Source organism: Falco biarmicus, chromosome 10, assembly GCF_023638135.1.
Source record: "Falco biarmicus isolate bFalBia1 chromosome 10, bFalBia1.pri, whole genome shotgun sequence".
Taxonomy (NCBI): Eukaryota; Metazoa; Chordata; class Aves; order Falconiformes; family Falconidae; genus Falco; species Falco biarmicus.
The window spans coordinates 26,095,738-26,115,359 of record NC_079297.1 but is presented as its reverse complement, the minus strand read 5'-3'; the positions used below and the strand labels follow the sequence as shown (position 1 = coordinate 26,115,359).

The window sequence follows — 19,622 nt, the reverse complement described above, 5'->3', positions numbered from 1 at the left end:
TTATTACTATCTGTGTTAACAGAAAAATGTCAGCCAGTGTTTGAGTTGAGTGTGATTGACTATTTTGTGTATGTACAAGACTGGCCAGGCAGAAGGCTACATGCTATGTTACAGCTCTAACAGTACCACGGATGCTAAAATACCAGGATAGGACCACTAAGGGTTCTTGTGCCTGCAGCAGCAGGTGTTACTGAATGGGGTGATTCTTCATAGGGCCAGCAGTTGCCGCCTGTGCTTCTGGCATCCCTTTTACTGAAGGTACAACAAACCTGGCTCTCCAGGGCTTTTCCCATGTCTATTCCCATATGCCCTCTTTTTTCCACAGAGGCCATTGCTCCTGTCTTTTGCCTTTCCCTAACAGATGATGCCTGGTTTTGGTCTTGTCCTGGCTCCTCCCTTATGTTTAAGTGCCAAAATATATATATTTTTGTCATGCCCTAAGAGGCTTTCAGCTAAGTCTGTAAACAGCTGGTTTTGCAGCTGGGCAGTTTTTGACAGGCTGAAAAGAATCACAGAACAATAGTCAGATGCACATGCTGGATCAGCAACTTAGACTGTTGTTGACTGAAGAAAGTAAAGGCACGGCATGTGGTTAACACTGTGAGTCTGAGATTGCAGCTTGGTCATCGAAAGTGGACAAAAATGATTGCATTTCAGTTCATAATATTTTATTTTGGAACTATCACAGCATCATAAATAGTTTGCTAACATACACAAACATCTTGGTGGTTAGCTTGCATTGGCTAACCATTTGTCAACAAAAGATCTAGAAATGCTTAACAGCCTTGTGCTGAGAGAATGAATCTTCACAATTGTTTGAAAATAGTGTTTTGGAGACTTGAGGATTTTTTTATTTTTTTAAAAAACTAATGTTTCAGAGATAAAGGTTCAAATACCAAGTCTGATCAGATGAAGTTTGAAGAAGTTAAGGCCAAAGCTGGTCTGGGTCTGATTTACTAACAAATTGTAACAAGAGCACCAAATTTCTGCAGTGTCTTTCTCTGTTGAACAGTGATGGATGGTAGACGTCCACTCATGGACTGTGAATGTAGCACCTTTGTGCAGGCTTTATATGTGTGCTGCTAGGCTGTACTGTCTTCCGTGAGCAGCAACGGGTAAGTAGATCAGATATTATGCAGTAATAACATGAATCTTGGTTAGGCACATTATTACTGACTGGTTTTTGTTGTTGCTGTACCAAAGCAGAAAATTGCGGTTGCTTAACAGATTAGATTTTGCGTTTAATTTGGCGCATGGCCTCTTTAAACATAAAGCTAGACATTAAGAAATGTGTAAATAGGGAAGAAAGTGCTGCCCTTTCAAAGAACACACTCAATCTTGGAACCTCCCAGGAAATACTCTCTTTCTTTGCATTTCTTTACATATACTACTCTGTGCATTTCTTTCATTAAAAAGCTCAAATATATGTACAAACAAATGAAGCAAAATCTTCAGAATTCATTTTATTGAACTAAAGTCAATCTATGAAACCATTATACTTCACCTGACGTGACAAGAGATGACTGAGCCTGGTAGAAAGCTCACTGCAGCAACAAGATGGAAGGCCTTGTTTCCTTCATTTTCCCCATCCTTCCACACACCCCAAGGCACCACTTCTGGCACTTCTGTTGATTCAACTCTCGCACTCACAAGAAAACTGTCTGCTTTTTTGCTGGGTTGTTTACAAAGGGATCTAGTAAGCACCAGAACTGATAGAAAGTAAGTGGGAGAAATGTGCAATGACACGTGGGAAAAAGAAAGCTTAAATAAAACCTTTGCTCTTGAGCAAACTCATAGTTTTGTCAGGGAGTATTTTATTTTAACTCTTATTAGATACTTTCCTTTGTATCATAGCCATGCAGGGTATTTAATCTTAAATACTGGATGCTTATATGTTCAATATTTAGTAGTTGCTGATCTTCAGAGAAGTTAAACTGAAGGTGCTTGAACAACTTGAGCAATCACAGGTGTTTCTTATTTCCTAAATGAAATAGGCACTGTATCAGAAATCTAAAATCTGTCATAAGGCTTTTTCAAAACTTGTGTTTAATTGTACCCTTTTCTGGACTGAAATATATTGTCCTGATCCTTTGAAGTCTGGCTGCTACCTTTAAAGTGTGGGCTTCTAGAGGCTCCCGGAATGTGGGCAGCAAGATGCCTGCATCTGATGGCCCCTTTTGTTTCAGTGTTTACGTAGGCTAGGTGCTGTGCACAAAAAAGCAGGAGGGAAAGGAGGAGCTAAAGGCCTTGCTATTTCTATGAAGAGGCTAGGGAAGCTGTGCAAGGGTGGTTTTCAGAGGGGAAGAGGGGACCATGTGCTTGGGAACTACGTCCAGGAAAGAAAAAAATAATAATTAAGCAGTAAACAGGTGAGTGTGTGCAATGGACACAGAAAAAGGAATCAGAGAAGGAAAAAAGGTCAGTAGCAAATTATAGGCAGAACATTAAGAAAGAACAGAAGGAAATGAAAAGTTAAATGTAAAGCAGTAGTTAATGTAATTGTATTTTCAACATGGACAAAATTTTCTGCATCAAAAATTGCCAAAATACATGTGATAGTGTTTTGTTATTTTCCATATATGCTATTAGTGTAGTTACCATTGTGAAGTTGTAAATGTACCAAAAAAACCACCCAAACAAGCAAAAAAAAAAAAAGCAAACAGAAAAAACCGTAAGATAATATATCTTATGGTAAAATAGAGGAATGGTATCCACCTGGTAAAAATCTGGGGAGGTTTCTCCCACCGGGGTCAACAGCAAACTAAATTGTCGTTTAAATGCTAATGGAGCTACTGTTGCTTCCCTTGTTGGTAGATCGTAGGCCCTGCTGTTCCCAGCTGGAGCCAGTCTTTTGCTGACATTTCAGTATTTTGCCAAGTTAGTCAGGGCCATTTTGCAGTAATTGTTTTTGACGTTTCAAAGAGAATGGGGCTGGCTTTCTATTAAATGGACACAGAGATTAGAAGTTAGATGGGAAATTTTGACTGAGGTTTTTTTTTTTTAAGTAAGTAGTGTCAGAATGCTGTAAACTTGCTCAACTTTCACATAACTTTCAGAATTGTTGAAATCCAGTAAAGACAAACTCCTCATTCTCTTTGTAGCTGGGCACTCTATAGCTAAAATAATATTGTAAACAGATGACATAAAAGACATCTTCCAAAGAACTGGGATCCTATTTTCCCAAGACTTTTAATGAGAATGAAGCATCTGTACCCCACCAGCTGTATTCCAAACCTTCATTGGTTGTTCAAGTACATCAGGAGATTCTGGTATTTTTTGAGGAGTTTTAACCAGCTAGCGCAGCTCATCTTGTGTGGTTGGGAGAAAAAGCACAAATATGACTATTGTCTCCCAGTGGGCAAAACAAGAGTGGCTAAATTTAGTGTCCTTTGCTGTGCTACAGTATTTGCTTTATCTAACTGCCCTCACCTATCCCTCCTGCCTCTCTGCAGAAGTTTCTTCTCAGTACACAATGAATACCTTCACTTCAGATTGAAATCATTACCAAAAAGTCCTGCTTCCTGCCTTGCTTTTGTATGCCTGTTCTGGTCCTCACTGGAGCGATCTTGTTCACTTCACTAACCCTAAGAAAGTGGATATTTTTTGGCCACATTATTGTGTTCAGTCTTCTCACCGAAGGCCTGGTGAAAGCCAAGGAATGTGGAAGCGTACAGCACCTGGTTAAGCTGCCTTGTTTGCTTTGAAGACTTCATCTTCAGTGACTGCTGTTTGTCGTTCAGAACCTCAGATGTTTAAGTGAACTACAGCAGTGAAGCAGGAAGCCTCTGTCCGGAGCAGAAATTGCCGATGTTAAAGAAAATAAACCATTTTCTCTGTCGATAGATGCTATATGGCATGAGGAATCATAGAATCACAGAATAGTTGGGATTGGAAGGCAGTTTAAAGGTCATCTTCTCCAGCGCCCCTGCAATGAGCAGGAACATCTTCAACCAGATCAGGTTGCTCAGAGCCAACCTGACCTTGAATGCTTTCAGGGATGGGGCACCTACCACCTCTCAGGGCAACCTGTGCCAGTGTTTCACCACCTTCATTGTAAAAAATTTCTTCTTTATATCTAGTCTGAATCTACCCTCTTTTAGTTTAAAACCATTACCTCTTGTCCTGTTGCAACAGGTCCTACAAAAAAGTTTGCCCCCATCTTTCTTACAAGCCCCCATTAAGTACTTCAAAAAAAGTGCATACTGTCAGCAACTTCATTTAAAAAAACCCAAAGGATCATTGGAGGTTTTGTAACTTTTTATCACAGGCTAAATTAGCATTTTCTCTTTTGCTTTTGTCAAGCGATTAAATAGGTTTCTGTACAATTTCTGTAGTTTATTTAGAATGTGACTTTGCCAGATGAGTACATCCAACAAAATGACAGCACTTACCATCGAAGTTAGAATTAAACTATAACCCAGTGACAAGTGCATTCAAAAGGCCCTGCCAGATAAGTAGAAGGAAATATGTTCATAAGATTTAACAAGAACTGTTTACACAGTTCAGAAATTACTGGACATAGTCAAAAGTTACCGCCTGAATAAAGAGCAGGGTATTTGGGAAGATGTGCTTAAGATTTTTGAGAGGAAAATACATCCAATTTCTTGTGAAAAAAGACAGAGTGATAAATTTGTATGTGATAGGAATTAATTGAAAGACATTGACAGTACAGGAAGAGCAAGCTTGAAGTGTTTGAAAGATAGCTTTTAAACCTGGGGTTTCCCTCCTGTTGTCTACACCACATCGAACGAGGGAGGACAGCAACAGTAAAACTTTTGTTGGCAGATGAGACTGTGCGTGGAATTTTGGGGGTTTTCTTGTTATTTTTTAAAAAAAGCTTTAAATGAACCTGTACTGTTGATCAAAATAATCAAACAGTGTTGCTAATAACCTACAGGTAGTTAATGCAGCTTATTCGCAGCGGGTAATGAGGAAAGACAAGGAATTTTCCTATGCTTTCCAAATTTCAAATATACTTTAAAGGGCATATCAGCCTCAAACATTCTAGTTAATATAAGTAGGCATCGTTAAAACAATAGAATACTCTAAATTAGTTTTGGCAACAATATTGTGGTAAATAATTTGGCAGAGCATTATACTTTTTTTTACCCAAAGTGGGCAGTTATTTCATTTTTGGCTCAAATCCCAGTTCAGCTGAAGCCAATAAAAAGCTTGCCACAGACTTTGATAGGACCAGAATTGAATGCTTCATGACTCACATTTTCAGGAACTGCGGTGAGGAAGTGCGCTTCCATTTAGTACTTCAGTTTTGCTCTTCTAATGAATTCACAAAAACGCCAACAAAAAAACCCCAACTCCAAAAATTAGAAATATGTAATGCTTATAATACTCTTAATCAGAGGATTTGATAAATAGTAAGCTTTCTTATTTCACTGAAGGAAAAAACAGGTTAAGTGATTTGTTTTTCAGTTGACAGAGCCAGAGACCACTTTTCTGAGCCTCAGTTATTTGCTCTAACTAATAATCTGTCCTGATTTATAAATGCACACTGTAATCTTATATGATGCCGCAAGGGCCAAGTTTTTGGAAATTGTTCAAGGCAATGGCTAACAGCATTGTGTGACACTTTTAAACCTATTCTGAGAGAAATAGAATTTAAATACTATATGATTTTTCCCAGCGTTTTGTTTAGACACTCCTGTTTTCAACTGTCATAGTAGATCTCTGTTAATTCACAAAAAATTCACTGCCTTTCCTACTGGCCCTTGAAAGTCCAGAAGTCAAAACACTGATGACGTACATCTGTATACAAATTATATTACACTTGCTGCTGCTTTGCTCCTCAACATCTGCCTCCTCACCCTTTTCCTCCCACCTAAGGACACTTATATTTGCTGTTTTCTATATTCTAATAGCAACTGCATTTTCAAAAGAAATTCCATGTAAAATTTGGAAATGTAGTAACACTTCTGAATTCACAAGTCATCATAGACTACCTCTTGTTGATTTTTCCTCTGCTAACCCTGATGATTCATAAGTTCTAAAAAGAGACAAGATACAAGGGAAGAGTGTGTTGGGCCAGGAGTCAATGTATTAAAGAAGAAAAACAAACTCAACCCAAACAACTGCCACTCAGAGGAATTTTTTTCCCTTTACGAAAAGAGGTAAGTTTACATTATGTTCAACTACCTTTTAAACTTTGCTCCTCATTTATAATAAGCAGAATGTGTCTTGGAAATGTTCATGTTACATGCAACCAGTATCTGAATGTCAGTCACTGAATATTTTGAGTATCTTCATGGTCTAAAATGGAGATTCTGTGAGTAAATTTGAGTGTAATACCCTACAGAAGGTACAGTTTACTGCCCAAAGTACTACAGCATTGATGTTTTAACAGTTACACCATCTTAAAGTTTTTTTGTTCATTATGAAGGACAAGGTTTTTGCTTGCATTGCATGGAATCATTTGCAGATGATTTTTAAGAAGAGTAGAACCACCAAATGTCAAGTGATTAAATAGGTTTCTGTACAATTTCTGTAGTTTATTTAAATGTGACTTTGCCGGATGAGTACATCACTGTTAGTAACATTAAAGAATCTGAATCCTCACAAGCACTCTGAAAATGCCTTTCCTTGAAAGCGCTCCTGTCAGTCCCATTAAATTAGTCATTAGGTTCTAGCATGTTAAACCTCACAAAATTCAGCAAAATGTTACATATAAATATTCAATCTTTATAATATAAAGTGCATTTTAGGCACCAAATTAGAATACCATTTGCTGCTGTGAGCAATGGTCAAATGGGAGTGTGTGTATGTCCAGGTGGGGGCAGAATTTGTTGCTTTGTAAAAAAACCATCATTGCATGTGTCCAGCTAATATAGCTATTGTAACACAAGAAAACACCAGCCCAACCTGCTGCCTGCAAGACCTTCTAATACGGCTTCCTGTGGGAAGGGACAGCAGTCTCGGACTGTGACTTGCTCAGCACGGCAAGATTTGTAGGCCGTATAATGCTGGGGGTTGATATTTTAGTAAGATGTAAAGTTAAGGGTGGCTACAACTGGAGATATAGAAATTGTGTTGATACAGTTAAACAGTAACTCCCTGAAATTCTTGACTATTGCTCTGTGGATAATGGTTATTTATCTAATATGATGCTTCATTCTACTTATAGGTATCATTTTGTCATCCCAGCAGGTCAATACAAACTTATGCAAAGTGCTTCTGAGAGGTAGTTTGGCCTTTGATTCAAGAAGCTAAATATCTTTTTCAACGTTTAAATTTTTAAACAGCAAGACAAACATTACCTGTAAAACTTGAGTACTTCTTTAACAAGGGACAAATCTCTAGCTATTTGCTTAATGTCCCCTGACCCACAGTACTCATTCTCCTCGAGCTGGTATTTAACGCTGAATACCAAAACCATTTGATAAAAGTGCATTTTGTCAAATGGGTAACATGCCATGCAATTAATGGTTCCTTTCATCCAAAATTGTAATCACAAAAATACAAAAAATTGAGTAGTGTCTAAATCATTGTAATCCACAGTGTAATCCAGAAGCAGTGATATGTATAATTTGAAAGATCAAATCATTAAATAATTTTCATACTCAAATCTATTACTAGAACGAATAGAAAATTCACACAGCAATGAAGTGAATACATCAAACAACAAAGTAGACTTTTTATGGTGGTTGACAGTATTAACAGTCACAAAGAATGATTAGTGTCAATAAAACCAATTAAAAATACTGTTCCTTCTAAAGAAAAAACACATGAAACTATTAATGAAACATCAATAGCACAGTGGGATGGCTCAAAGTGCATACGGAAGGGGGTGGCAGTACAAGACTTAGTCTTCATGCGTTCCGTCCTTAGCACAATAACCTTGTGCAGAGAATAATCCTGCAGCCTTTGGAACAGATCACCTCCGATCACCCCCATGTGGGACCTTCACTTGTTCCTAGTTGCACTAAAGATCTTTCACATTTTTGTAAACTGTCTTGCAACATGCAAGGTAGCACACACTTTTTAAAAAAGCATGTTATGTTTCAGTAAGCCCCCCTCACCCCAGAAGGGGGTTTGTCACTAAGGGGCAGGAAGTGACATAGACTTCTTAATTACACGTACTCCTTTCGGGGGCCCTGGATAAGGGGGTGGTGGCACGTTGTGTTGTCCATCTGAAGTAACTGCTTGCTCATAAGTTGGTAGTCCTGAATCATCCGTTCTGAGAGGAAGTGGGTTTAAAGAAAATTCTTCATGCCTTCTGAAGATGCTAGATGAATTACGTCTTCTACTTCTTGCATAATCCAAGTACCTAAACAAAGTTAACAGCATTATAAGTGGCAGCTTTTGTTTTAAAGGGAAGAAAGAAAAGTCTGTTTGGTTTTTTACACAACAACAACAAACCACCCACCAAAAAAACACAATGACAAAACCAAACACAACAAAAAACACTTGCCTTAAATGATCATAAAGACTAGAAGCCAAACACTGTCTCCAAACCACAGGGTAAGAACAGCTCAATAATGTGAAATTTACAGGGAAGAGGAAGCACAGAATCCTCTTGTATTCCTTTCAGGTTTAGGATAAAGGAGCAAGCAGGGCTAGAGAATTGGTAAAGAAGCATTTCCTCCAACCTACTCATCTCACATCTGAGGTAGGCTGCATGCCATGAAGAGCACACAGCCTACTTCAAAGAGTGAACAGAACACATTAGACTTTCCATTGCAGGCCACAACCTATTAAAACGATTCCATCTTTTTAGTAAGAATGTTTTGGAACCAAGAACACACAAAAAAAACCCCCAAAGGTATGTCAGCTCACGCAAGTGTTGTTTTACATTCTTCTGTTATTAACTTCAGCATAACTACTGCTAGTGCTCACCTAACTGTGCTTCCAGGGAAGTAAGAACTAGAACTCCCCGTTGGATTCTCTGAGGATACAGTTAGACCAACCCACAGTGATATTTATTTCCACTCTGAAGCAAGAATTTGTTTTGGTGTTTGGTTGTTTGGGGTTTTTTAAGCAGTGAAGTTCCTTACCCCCGTGGTTGCCTTGATTTGCATCTACTTTTGCAGCAGTAGAAGATAAGCAGTGCAATTATAACTAACAGTACTCCAGCGGCAACTAGACTGATGAGAAGTCCTGTAACATTAATCTTTTGTAGCGTCTCATCACCTGAAGAGAAAACATTGGTTATTTTCATTATGCATTCTTTCCATCTACAGAGCATTTGATATACACTGTAAAATAGTACTTTTGCTGTGCTGTAAGGCTGTTCCTTTCCACAAGTGTCTTAGCTTTCTGTGAGAAGCCTTAATATCTGTGGAACACAGCTCAAGAGTATCATTCACATTCAGCTTAAAGCAAAAGTGAATAGTTATTGCCTTTTCTGTACATGAAACTGTTGAGATGTCTGTCTTCTAATGCCTTCCAAATGTTACTTCATGTACTTGTGACCTTGATCAGGCTGTAGATCTTTTCTCAAGTCATACTGACCATATTTTAATAAAACATCTGGCATAAGAATACTCTGAATCTAAATCGGACCATTACATTACTATTAAAGAAATGGGAGGGGGAGAACAAAAGAAAACCATAGAAAGCAGCCACAGAATCACTGCAAAGTTTACTGATCATGTAATAATACAAAAAAGAAATGGACAAGAAAATGAAATTGTTTTTACCTACACACTTATAGTGGATCCCACTATGAGACGCCTCAGTATGTCTTATTGTATCAGTATCAGTCAATGCAATATACTTGTACAGTTCACAGTGAATTTCAGTAAAAAGATCAGTTCTGATTTTGCTAATGGAATGATGCATGGTGCATTTTTTAAAATGTGCTATTATAACAAACACAAAATATTGCAATATAAGAAATGAATAAAAAGATGACTTACCTATTTTTATTCTAGGGCCTTTAGTTGAATAGTCTTTCCAAAAATCCATCTATAAAAACACAAAGGATCAAATTTATGTGAGATACATAATTGGCAGGCTTATCGGCGTTTTTTTTTAATATGGTACCGCAGGCAAAATTTAACAATGGCATAAACAGAAGCAACTCCTGCTGAAGGATTTGCATTTGTTTATCCCACCATATTTTTCTCATATATCCAAGTTTGCATAAAAGTTACAATTTCACAAAGAAGAAAATGGCAGCTGGTGAAAGAGAAAAGTGCATTCGGCTGTCCAGTGATACCTCATCTTTCTGCCTGGTTACAGTAGAAGTTAGCATATATTCTGACACTAAAAAAATGCTTACAATTAATCTTTGTAAATCCCTCCAGAAGAGTATTAATAAGGCAAAGTCAAGTTCTTAAGAATCAGGCATTTGCATGAACAGTATTTGAATTCCTATCAGCTAAGAAAAGTAATCGGAATCATTTAAGAGAAAAACCTTTATGTTGCATGACTGTTATGCCTTAAATGTGTTTAGTTATAATTTCCACTTTTGCTGCTCAGCAAAAAGACTCCATTGTCAAGAATCCAATTTAACACTTTCACCTTCTTCTGAAGAAAATGCTAGCAATGGCAAACTAACATTTCTGCCTTCAGACCAGGAGTGCATTCCTTGCTCTTTCTGCAGGTTAGTGCAGAGCATGCCTAGAATCGCAAAGGGCAAGAACCAGTCTTCAGACAGCCATCACATTCCACTATTGGGCTGAAAGGTTTCTTAAGGATTTTTTTCCTCTTTCTTTATACAAGGTTTCTTCCTAGGTAGCAATTTAGAAGATACTGCTATAGGAATACTCAGCAATAGCTGAACAGTAGATTTGCTCCATACTCCTCTCTTCCAAAACACTTCTTTGGCATGACACAAAGACAGTTAGCCAGTTAATACATAAAGCATGTGGAACACATTCAAATTGGATGCTGAGAAGTTACTAAAAAAAAAAAAAAAAAAAGACATTTTGAAAACACGTATAGGTATATTCAGTAGCAATACTTCTGAAGTTTCATCTGTATCTGTTTGCAGAATTGTCTTTAAGACAACAGTACATATTCAAGTGTATTTACTGCTTATCTAAAGCAATAACCCCATCTAACTGGGGCCTCTGTTCCACAGTAAAATAAGCAATCATTTTAAGTGCTGTTTTCAGAAGGGCTACAGTATTTAGATACAGTAATGATTTAATAACCTCCTTCGGTATATTAAATTCAGTTTGAACAGCTACCGTTTTATCAGGGTCTTCAAAAATTTCTCTCGCTTCTTCATAATTGCACAGCTCTTCAAGGCATTCTCTTTCCAGGTTATCAGCTGTGAATGCTTCAAAATCAAATCTGTTATTCAGAAGATGTCGTCCAATGAATAAATTTGCCTCCTTTTCTGATGTGAACACTAATGAAAAAAAAAAATTAAGTTGATTTAAACCAAGTTAAAATCACTAAATTTTGTATTTTTAAAGAATGGTTAATATCCTAAAGAAGCACATAGAGACTTCTTCCCCTAGCATCTCTCAACTACGTATAGGAAAAAGAAATATCAAGGTCTCCTCCTAAAATGTCTTTTTCACTGCTAATTTTTCTAACCATGCAATTCAAAATAAACGTGTTTTTCTTTCTTATAAAACATTTCAGCTATTCCTTATACTGGCCAAGAGAATTTGATTCCCGTGATTATGTTAAAGTTGTTCACGTTTTGGCGTTGTCCCTTCTGGGATGTGGGCATCAGGTTTTTTCTGAAGAACAAAGTAATTGTCACAGAAAGCAGAAATTCAGTCAGGTCCAAACCCAGCAAGACACTGACCTACTGGAAGAAGGAGGCAAGGTGGGGGGGGGGGGGAATCTCTTCAAAGGATCCTCAATATACATTCATCATTTGTATTTTAAATCACGGTAGCAGAGTTCTGTTCATTCCGCATTTGTTCTCTTTTCACAACTGTGGCAGTAAGTTTTATGTAAAGGTTGCCATATTGCCAAGTTTATTTGTTTTAAATTAGTCTGTAACAACAGGCACGTCTGAAGACATTTAATTCTTTTCTTCTTTTGTGCTTATTACAGGCTCTGTGAGACATCACGAAGTTGTGAGGTGAGATTCCAGAAGAGTTAGTGAAATTATAGAATGCTTTGGAATACAGGAATGCATTTTCTCACCAGGCATTTTCCATAGTCAAGTTTTAGCCTGCTCTTGCTACTGGGTTTTTTTTTGGTTGGTTTTTGGGTTTTTTTTTTTCCATTTTAAATCTTTATCTGACCAAACTAGTTTTCTGCTTGGTTTACAGTGAAAGCCTAATCTGTATTCCAAGAAATTCAGACGATATGGTTAAGTAAAACAACTAGAGGATTATTTTTGCAAGAGTAATGCAGAAACAGCATTGTTACATACCAAGCCAGACGGCTAAAAAAGGAGATGAGATGCAGTGTAAAGTTATTCCGCTACAAATTAGCTCTGTGTTCTTTTTAGCTTGTTTGATCACTCAGGACTTTTTACCCCAATACTTACTGTTAGATCTTGCAATGGTATCTCAAAATGGTTTGCTCTGAAAACTAGGAAAACTGCAGTGTAACTTGCATATTGGTTGTTTACATCTTTAATATTGTAGTATATTGAAGGAATATTACAGTATATAACTTACATACTATTACAGCGTATACTGAAGGAGCCACATGTGTGCACACACATTTGCATAGGAAGGGCAATCTGTTATTCTAAAGTAATTGCAAGACAATCTAAGCTTAAAATATTTATGCTATATCTAAGAGTATTCGGAGAGAAGGATAATAAAATAAATTTAAAAAAACCGTAAGAATTACATGGGAAAAAATATTACCAATATTCTTGGTTCAGAGCAAATGACAAGAGTAACTTCAGTCTTCTGAAACAGATCTTCAGTTTTGCTCAGTAATGTTTCACTCCTTACCATGCAAGTAGCATTAGTTATACTTCTGAATTAACTTAGATAATTGATGCATTTTAATTAACGTGGAGTGTACAGGTGAGCTGCCTGGAGCCCTGGTCCCCTAATTCCCAGTGATATATGCTTCTTTTCTCTTTGGAATAGTCTTTATTCATTTATGCGCACGTTTTTCACTTTGTAGGACACAGTCAAAGTACACCTATTTCCATCACCAAATTACCTGCAACCTGGTGATTAAGATTGTATTTGGAGAATGAAACAGAGCAATTTGAATTCTCTCCTATATGTGAGGGAACCGTATGCCGTTCTGCAGTTCACCAAAATAGTAAATGCAGTTTTAGGATACCTAGCATTTACCATTAAAAATGCATCCACACCGTGTGCTCAATAAAGTAACTGTGGGTAAAAGATGTTCAGAAAACACTGAAGGGGTAACCTCTCAGTGCAGGCACCCCACATTCTTGGCAACTGTTCTACTTGCTTGGACAAAGTTACTTAATTGGATAAAGGGTTGGGCCCCTCTCTTTCCAGCTCTTTTAAATGGAGGAGTGGTGTGGGCCTATTGTCCGGAGAGGGTTCCCTGCCATGAACTCACAGGAAAGAAGCAGCCTGATGTTTTATGCCCCAGAGCAATATGGATTTTAATGAATAACCTGTCTCAAGCATTTTTCTGCTAGCTATGTGTTCTGCTCAACATACTACTGCAAAGGAGCCTCCTGCTCAGTGTGATGACTCTTTAAAGTCTGTCTTTAGGTTTTAGCACTCCTTATCCGTGGAGGAGACCTGACAGCTAAGTTATAAACTCCTTTTTGAAGCCCTGATGCTTAAATGTTAAGTATCACACAGCTTAGCATCACACTACTGGAGTCCTGGGGAACTTTTAAATTGTTTTTACCTCAATTCCTCTCTGCTTCCCTCCCTCCAAGGTGAAGGACTGCATTTGCAGCACTGTTTATCTTTCAAGGTGTTATGTTGAGAAAAAAATACCATCTCAAAAAACAAGCAGAGAAGCCCTATCAAATGCAGAGCAACTTCAGATATACAACTGTGATATGCTCAATTAGTACCAAAACAACACTGTCTTAATACGGATTTCAAACTTTGGGAATTTTGATGTGACTTAAGAGGATTCTGGTTATATCAATGATAGTAATCCTAGAGAAAGCTTGGTTGTCCCAGTCTGCACTTAACTACTGGAACTGATGAGTATTTAGTATTGACACCCAAGTCAATTATCAGCCATTTCAGTTGGTGATATTCAAATATTCTAAAGCTAAGTGTTAAACAGCTTACTATTTTTAATGAAGTAAAGAAAAACCCAACAAAACCGAAACTATTTCCATACATAAAAAGATTTCTCAGCAGAAGCAAAGTTAAATACAGTTTTATTTTTGAAAACATAAAATCACATTAGAAGTAAGTTACCGTCTTTCCATTCAGGTTGCTTCATGTCATTTACTCTCCCTGCACAGTGAGGAAATGCAAACACCATCGCACACAGTTGACACAGCAGCACCAAAACCGCAAACATGGTGTGGTATCTGTCGGGCAGAAACTAGCGTGAGTTAACAAAACAAAACAAAAGACAACGCAATCTTCTGAAGCGTCACTGATGAACCTTGAATGAATCCTATACGTGATGTCATCTACCGCAAGCACCCACAAGCCGCCGAGGCTAATGGGTCCCCGAGGAAAGACGCCGATGCGAACTGGTCCTGCGTGTCGCTCGGGGAGTTCCCACACCGCCCCCGGCCCCGCGTCCCTCCGCGCCCGGGCAGGGGCCGGAGGCGGCAGCAGCCCGCCCCGCCGGCACGTTAGCGGGGCAGAGCCCGCACCAGGGGCGGCAGGTGCGCTCCCGAACTCAACACAGCGGCGGGTTTGCTGCCAGCGCAGCTACGCCGGGTTGGAAGTGCCGCCCGACGTAAACAGACGTACAGGATCCATTTTGCCAGCAGAGAGCCCGCGGCAGCCCCCGACGGCTCGGCGTGCTGCGCTCCCCTCCCCGGGAGGGCCGTAGCTCTGCCGGGAGGCACCGAGGCCGGCCCCGCCGCCTGGGACGGGCACAGCCCCCGCCGCCCGGCCCCGGGCTCTCCCCGCCCCGCCCGCGCCCACCGCGAAGGCAGCCGGCGCCGCCGCCCCGGCACCAGCCTCGCCCCCGAAGCCCACGGGCAGGCTCCGGGGCAGCGGCGGGCACCGGCCCGGCGGCGCCCCCCAGCCCGTCCGCCGCTGGGGAAGGGGCGAGGGGGGCTCCGCAGCCCTACCTGTCCCGGCGAGGCTCCGGCGGCAGCTGAGGAGCGCGGCTGGCGGGACAGCGCCTCTCGGGGCGGCGGCGCTTCCTGGAAAGGGCGCGGCGGAGGCGCAGGGCCGTACCTGGGCCGCCCCCGCTGCCCACGGCCGAGCCAGCACCGGCGGGCGGGGGCTGCCCTGCCGCCCGGTCAGCCCCCAGCCCGAGGGGACGGGACAGCCGGGCGCTGGGCGGCGGCCCAAGGGAGCAGGGCGGCAGCCTGGGCTTCGTTTCCAGCAGCCTGGCCGGCTGCTCAGCCTGCGGCCGGCCCCCCCCCGCCCCGAGGGCAAGTCAGCACCCCCTGGCCCTTCGGCGGGTGCCTTTCACTGCTAAAACCGACCTTTCCCCACCGAGTTAACCGTGATGCTGAAAACCTGGTTTGGCTTTTTGCTCCCCAAGAGTAAAGCCCTTAGCCTAATGGCAGGGTGCCTGCCGGGCAGGAGGGGTGCGGCAGCATACCTGGTAACTAGCTGCTTACCCACAATTAATTAGTTACCTAACAGCAAACTGGGGTGTTTGTTTCCAGCAAGCCTTTCTAGCCAGGCAGCACCACGGGCTGGAAAGGGCCGGCATAGCTTTTGCACGTGTTAAAATAACTTTGGTGGGTTTGTTGGGGTTTTTTCTAATGGGTGCAGAGAGACCTTAATGTAAACCTTAACGGTAAAGGCTGGAGAGCGGCGATGTGGTCCCAGTGTGGTCCCCTGAAGCGTGTGAAGCTGGTGCTCGTGGGTGTGGGGAGCACCTGGTGTGGGGGCCAGGTTCCAGCGTGGTCACCCATGCCAGCTCCTGCCTTGCGAAGGGACCGGGAAAAGCAGGTGAGTAATTCCCATTGGCTTTAAGAGTATTCTTCTAGCCTCTGCATGTGGTGCTTATCAAGGGCAAGAAGTGGCATTGAAAAGCCTTTTAAAAGGTGATGTTGAGAATACCTTTGTAACTCTGTGCCAGTAACATTAAATTTGGGATGGGTTGGGCTAACACCCGAGAAACTCTTGAGGCACACCAGTGGAATGACTTTGCTACCAGGAAGGAAACTCAGGGACTGAGATCATCTTGTGTCTGTGCTAGCACATCTCCTGTAGTGGCTTTGGACTGTATTATTTGTTTAAATGTTGAAGTGGCTTGTATGTATGGAAGCAGGAAAGAGTAGAATGAGTGTATTAGATAACGCTGGTGGAAGCGATCAGATATTCCCTGGAGAAAAACAGAAACTTCTGATGTGTGAAGTAGGAATTCTTTGGAAGAATGATGGCTGTAGTTAAGTATTTACTTCGTGACATCAGTGCACTGCAGTAGAAGGGGTCCTTGGTGGATATGTAACTTACAAGCTGGAATGGCTCTAATGCTTTTTAGCTGGTGGAGATCTCAACAGAAAATGTAGTATGATCGTGTATGAGCTTATAACACAGTGGAGGACTAAGATAACGTTGTATAAGAAAAGAACAGGACAGATTATTATCTAGACAATACTAAGGAGACATGAATGCTTAGTTGCTGTGTGTTGGAAAATGGGAGAAACTGCCACTACTTTGTAAAGGACTTTACAACTTCCTCTGGTGTACCTCTGTTCAGCTCTCACCCCGAGTTCCTACATTGCTGTCTCTGTGAGGGTGCTGTCAACCAGCAAAATAGCTGCTGAGAGCTACAGTGCGAGGGCATGAATGTGCAAGAATTCTGTGGTGCATTGAAGTGTAAAACACCTGCATGCGTATACAGAAACTTTTAATGTGTCATAACAACAACTTTGTATGAGGAACCTCTTGTAGAAGCAACAGGTAAATCTCCATTGCATTATGCAACGTTGCATATTATGATTGAGAGAGGGGAAAAGATTTTAGAATTGTGTACGTATGTCATCTGGGCAGTGGATGTGGATCCCGCTGTCCTCGGGGCAAGAGTGACCCCCGGGGCCCAGCTCTGCCTGCATCTGAGGAGAAGGCTCCAGGTGTGGGCTGAGACACAGATCAGCCCCATCCGTGCTCTCTGCTGGACCTCACCCCTGCTCTGAAGGTGGAGGAGCAATGCAGTAGAAAGCCCCTCAGGTTTTTAACACTCACCAATGGTTACTCAAAGGTTTTTCTCTGTGGACCTTGGCAGAATATTTGTGCCTTCTGTCTGTGTGTGCATGGGTGCTTGTGCATGTGTAGTGGAGGTTTTTCAAAACCATGCCTCACAAAATATAAACAGTATAGATTATTATTGAGATGTAACAAGAAAAGATTAAGTCGTCATACACTGGAAAACACGAAAAGGTAGTCTTTACTCTGGAAAATACTTTCTCCTACATGCCCTTCTGAGCTCACCCTGCATTCCCATATGCCTGTCTCTGTGATCGTAGGAATTGTTGGTAAAATCCTCACTGAGGGCTGCCATACAGGTACACAGATGTGTGAAAACTCTGTAACATGTTTGGATGTTAGTCTGCACAGAAAAATGGGTGAGAAGCTAGTAATGGCAAATGTTGTAACGAGTGTGCATGAGTCCTCTAGTTCCTTCTTGTATTAATGAGATAAACCTTTCTTGTGGTATACTGTCACTACATATTCTTATTAAGACAGAACAACAAAGACAGACAGCAAGGTTTACCCCTGCCCTCCATCAGCTGTGGATCAACTCCATTATTCCCGTGGTAGGAGCCACCAATACTTTGATTTTTCTCCCCTGACGCTAAGACTCAAGTTTGCTACTTAAAGCAGCAGCACAGCACCAGGTGTAAAAACAGTAGTGCACACAACTTGAGCTAATTATTATATAAGGAAGTATTAAAATTTCAGGGTTATGCTTAGGTAATGACTAAAAATGTGCTTACATTCTGGCTTGTTATACAGATCATAAAAAAATACATCCAATTAACAAAGTTTGTCACTGTCAGCATACTAATCTTTATGGGAAAGTTACTCAACTTACAGAGAGTAAGTGAAAGCCTTGCAGGGCTCAATTTCACATACCGTTGCCTTGGTATTCAATATTTGAAAGGGAATGGAAATACTACCAGTGCTGATGGGGAAGTGAGCACCCACTTTTATTTCAGTAATGGGCCCAGTGCTCCCAGCTGGTGAGTGCTGTCAGCTCCCAATGAAGGCACCGAGAATGCTGCTCATCTAATAGGATTAAAATTCTGTGTCGTCAGTTGTTCAAAATATTTTTAGATGCAGCAAGTTCAATAAGGCCAAACTTTATTGTCATTGGAAAGACTAGTATGTTGGGAGACTTACACTTACGCGTCCTGATGTGAGAATTTCAGGAAATGGTCCATGGAAAATTGTCAGCATAAATTGGCTCATTTAGAACAATGCATCCCAAAGTATACACAAGGTCAAAAAAACTCATGATAAAACCATCTAGCAGTGTGATGAAAATCTGCTTCTGGCTCTTGTTGATAACAGTCCTTCTTGGTTTGGTGAGCTACTTTTTGACCAGCAAAATCATCCTATTTGGTTTTGGTACGTAAAGTCACTAGGCAGGAACAAAAAATCCTTGGCCTCAAGGAGCCAGGGAATCTCATTGATGTTTACAGGTATTTGAAGGGAGGGTGTAAAGAAGACAGAGCCAGGCTTTCTTCACCGGTACCTCGTGACAGGACATGAGGCAATGGGCACAAACTGGAGCACAAAAGGTTCTTCCTGAACATAAGTAAATGCTTTTGACTCAGGGTGTGACTGAGTGCTGGCACAGGTTGTCCAGAGAGGTTGTGGAGTCTCTGTCCTTGGAGATACTTGAAAGCAGTCTGGACGTGGTCCTGGGCAACTGGCCGTAGGTGGCTCTGCTTGGGGGGCAGGGTGGTTGTGGGACCAGATGAATGACCTCCAGAGGTCCCTTCCAACCTCAAGCATCCTATGATTCTGCGATACCGTCTGCTTTTAGCAGAGCAAAAGCCTTGCTTTTTCAGCCTCATCTCCACTTCCTAAGCTCTGGGGGTTAATATCTAGCTCCTTAACTATTTCTGTTGCGTTACCTTTTTCATTTCGGTAACACGTTTCTCTGTACGGTTGATGCCTTGGACTGAAATTATTTCTTTCTCTTGCTCACCCTAGAGGGAGCTCTGGCGGCCTTTCAGTTTACTCCTACAGCTCTACTTCGTTTGTAATTCTGAGTGTTTCGGCTGAGAATCCGTTCTGAAAGTATACAAGACAAAGCTGTATAAAATGTGTCTTGAAAATGTTTTGTTTTCGAACAAAATTGTGCTTTTGAGTTACTTGTAGGTAGAGGTAATGTAACACCGGATTGATGGCTTTGGCTGTGTGTTAATTTTGCTCAGCTGCACCAGCAATGCAGGCTTCTGAAGTGCATAAATGCAAGAGATATTGATGTTTCTGTTATGCTTGGCATTTATTTTGGTAGCTGTGGAGATATATTTGTAAACTTTGTATTTGTTGCTGTGATACAGTCAGTTTCTGTTTGGTAGGTATTTGGCTGATCCACAAGGAACATGTTCGTGATTGTGGGATTGTTGCTTGAAGACTTAAGGTGAGAAAGGGATTTTTAAGTTTTCTTTAGATGTATAATCTTAA

The 19,622-nt window shown here is 40.9% G+C and overlaps 1 protein-coding gene across 1 annotated transcript; it reads right to left on the bottom strand.

Annotated features, from left to right (window-relative positions):
• Positions 1–6,640: 6,640 nt before the first annotated feature.
• On the bottom strand, positions 6,641–15,405 carry PRRG4 (proline rich and Gla domain 4; the record flags this gene model as incomplete). Its single annotated transcript, XM_056354510.1, has 6 exons — positions 6,641–8,278; positions 9,006–9,141; positions 9,870–9,918; positions 11,148–11,311; positions 14,256–14,371; positions 15,092–15,405. Coding segments are annotated over 6 exons (1,008 nt in total), but the record flags the coding sequence as incomplete, so codon positions are not given.
• Positions 15,406–19,622: the final 4,217 nt, after the last annotated feature.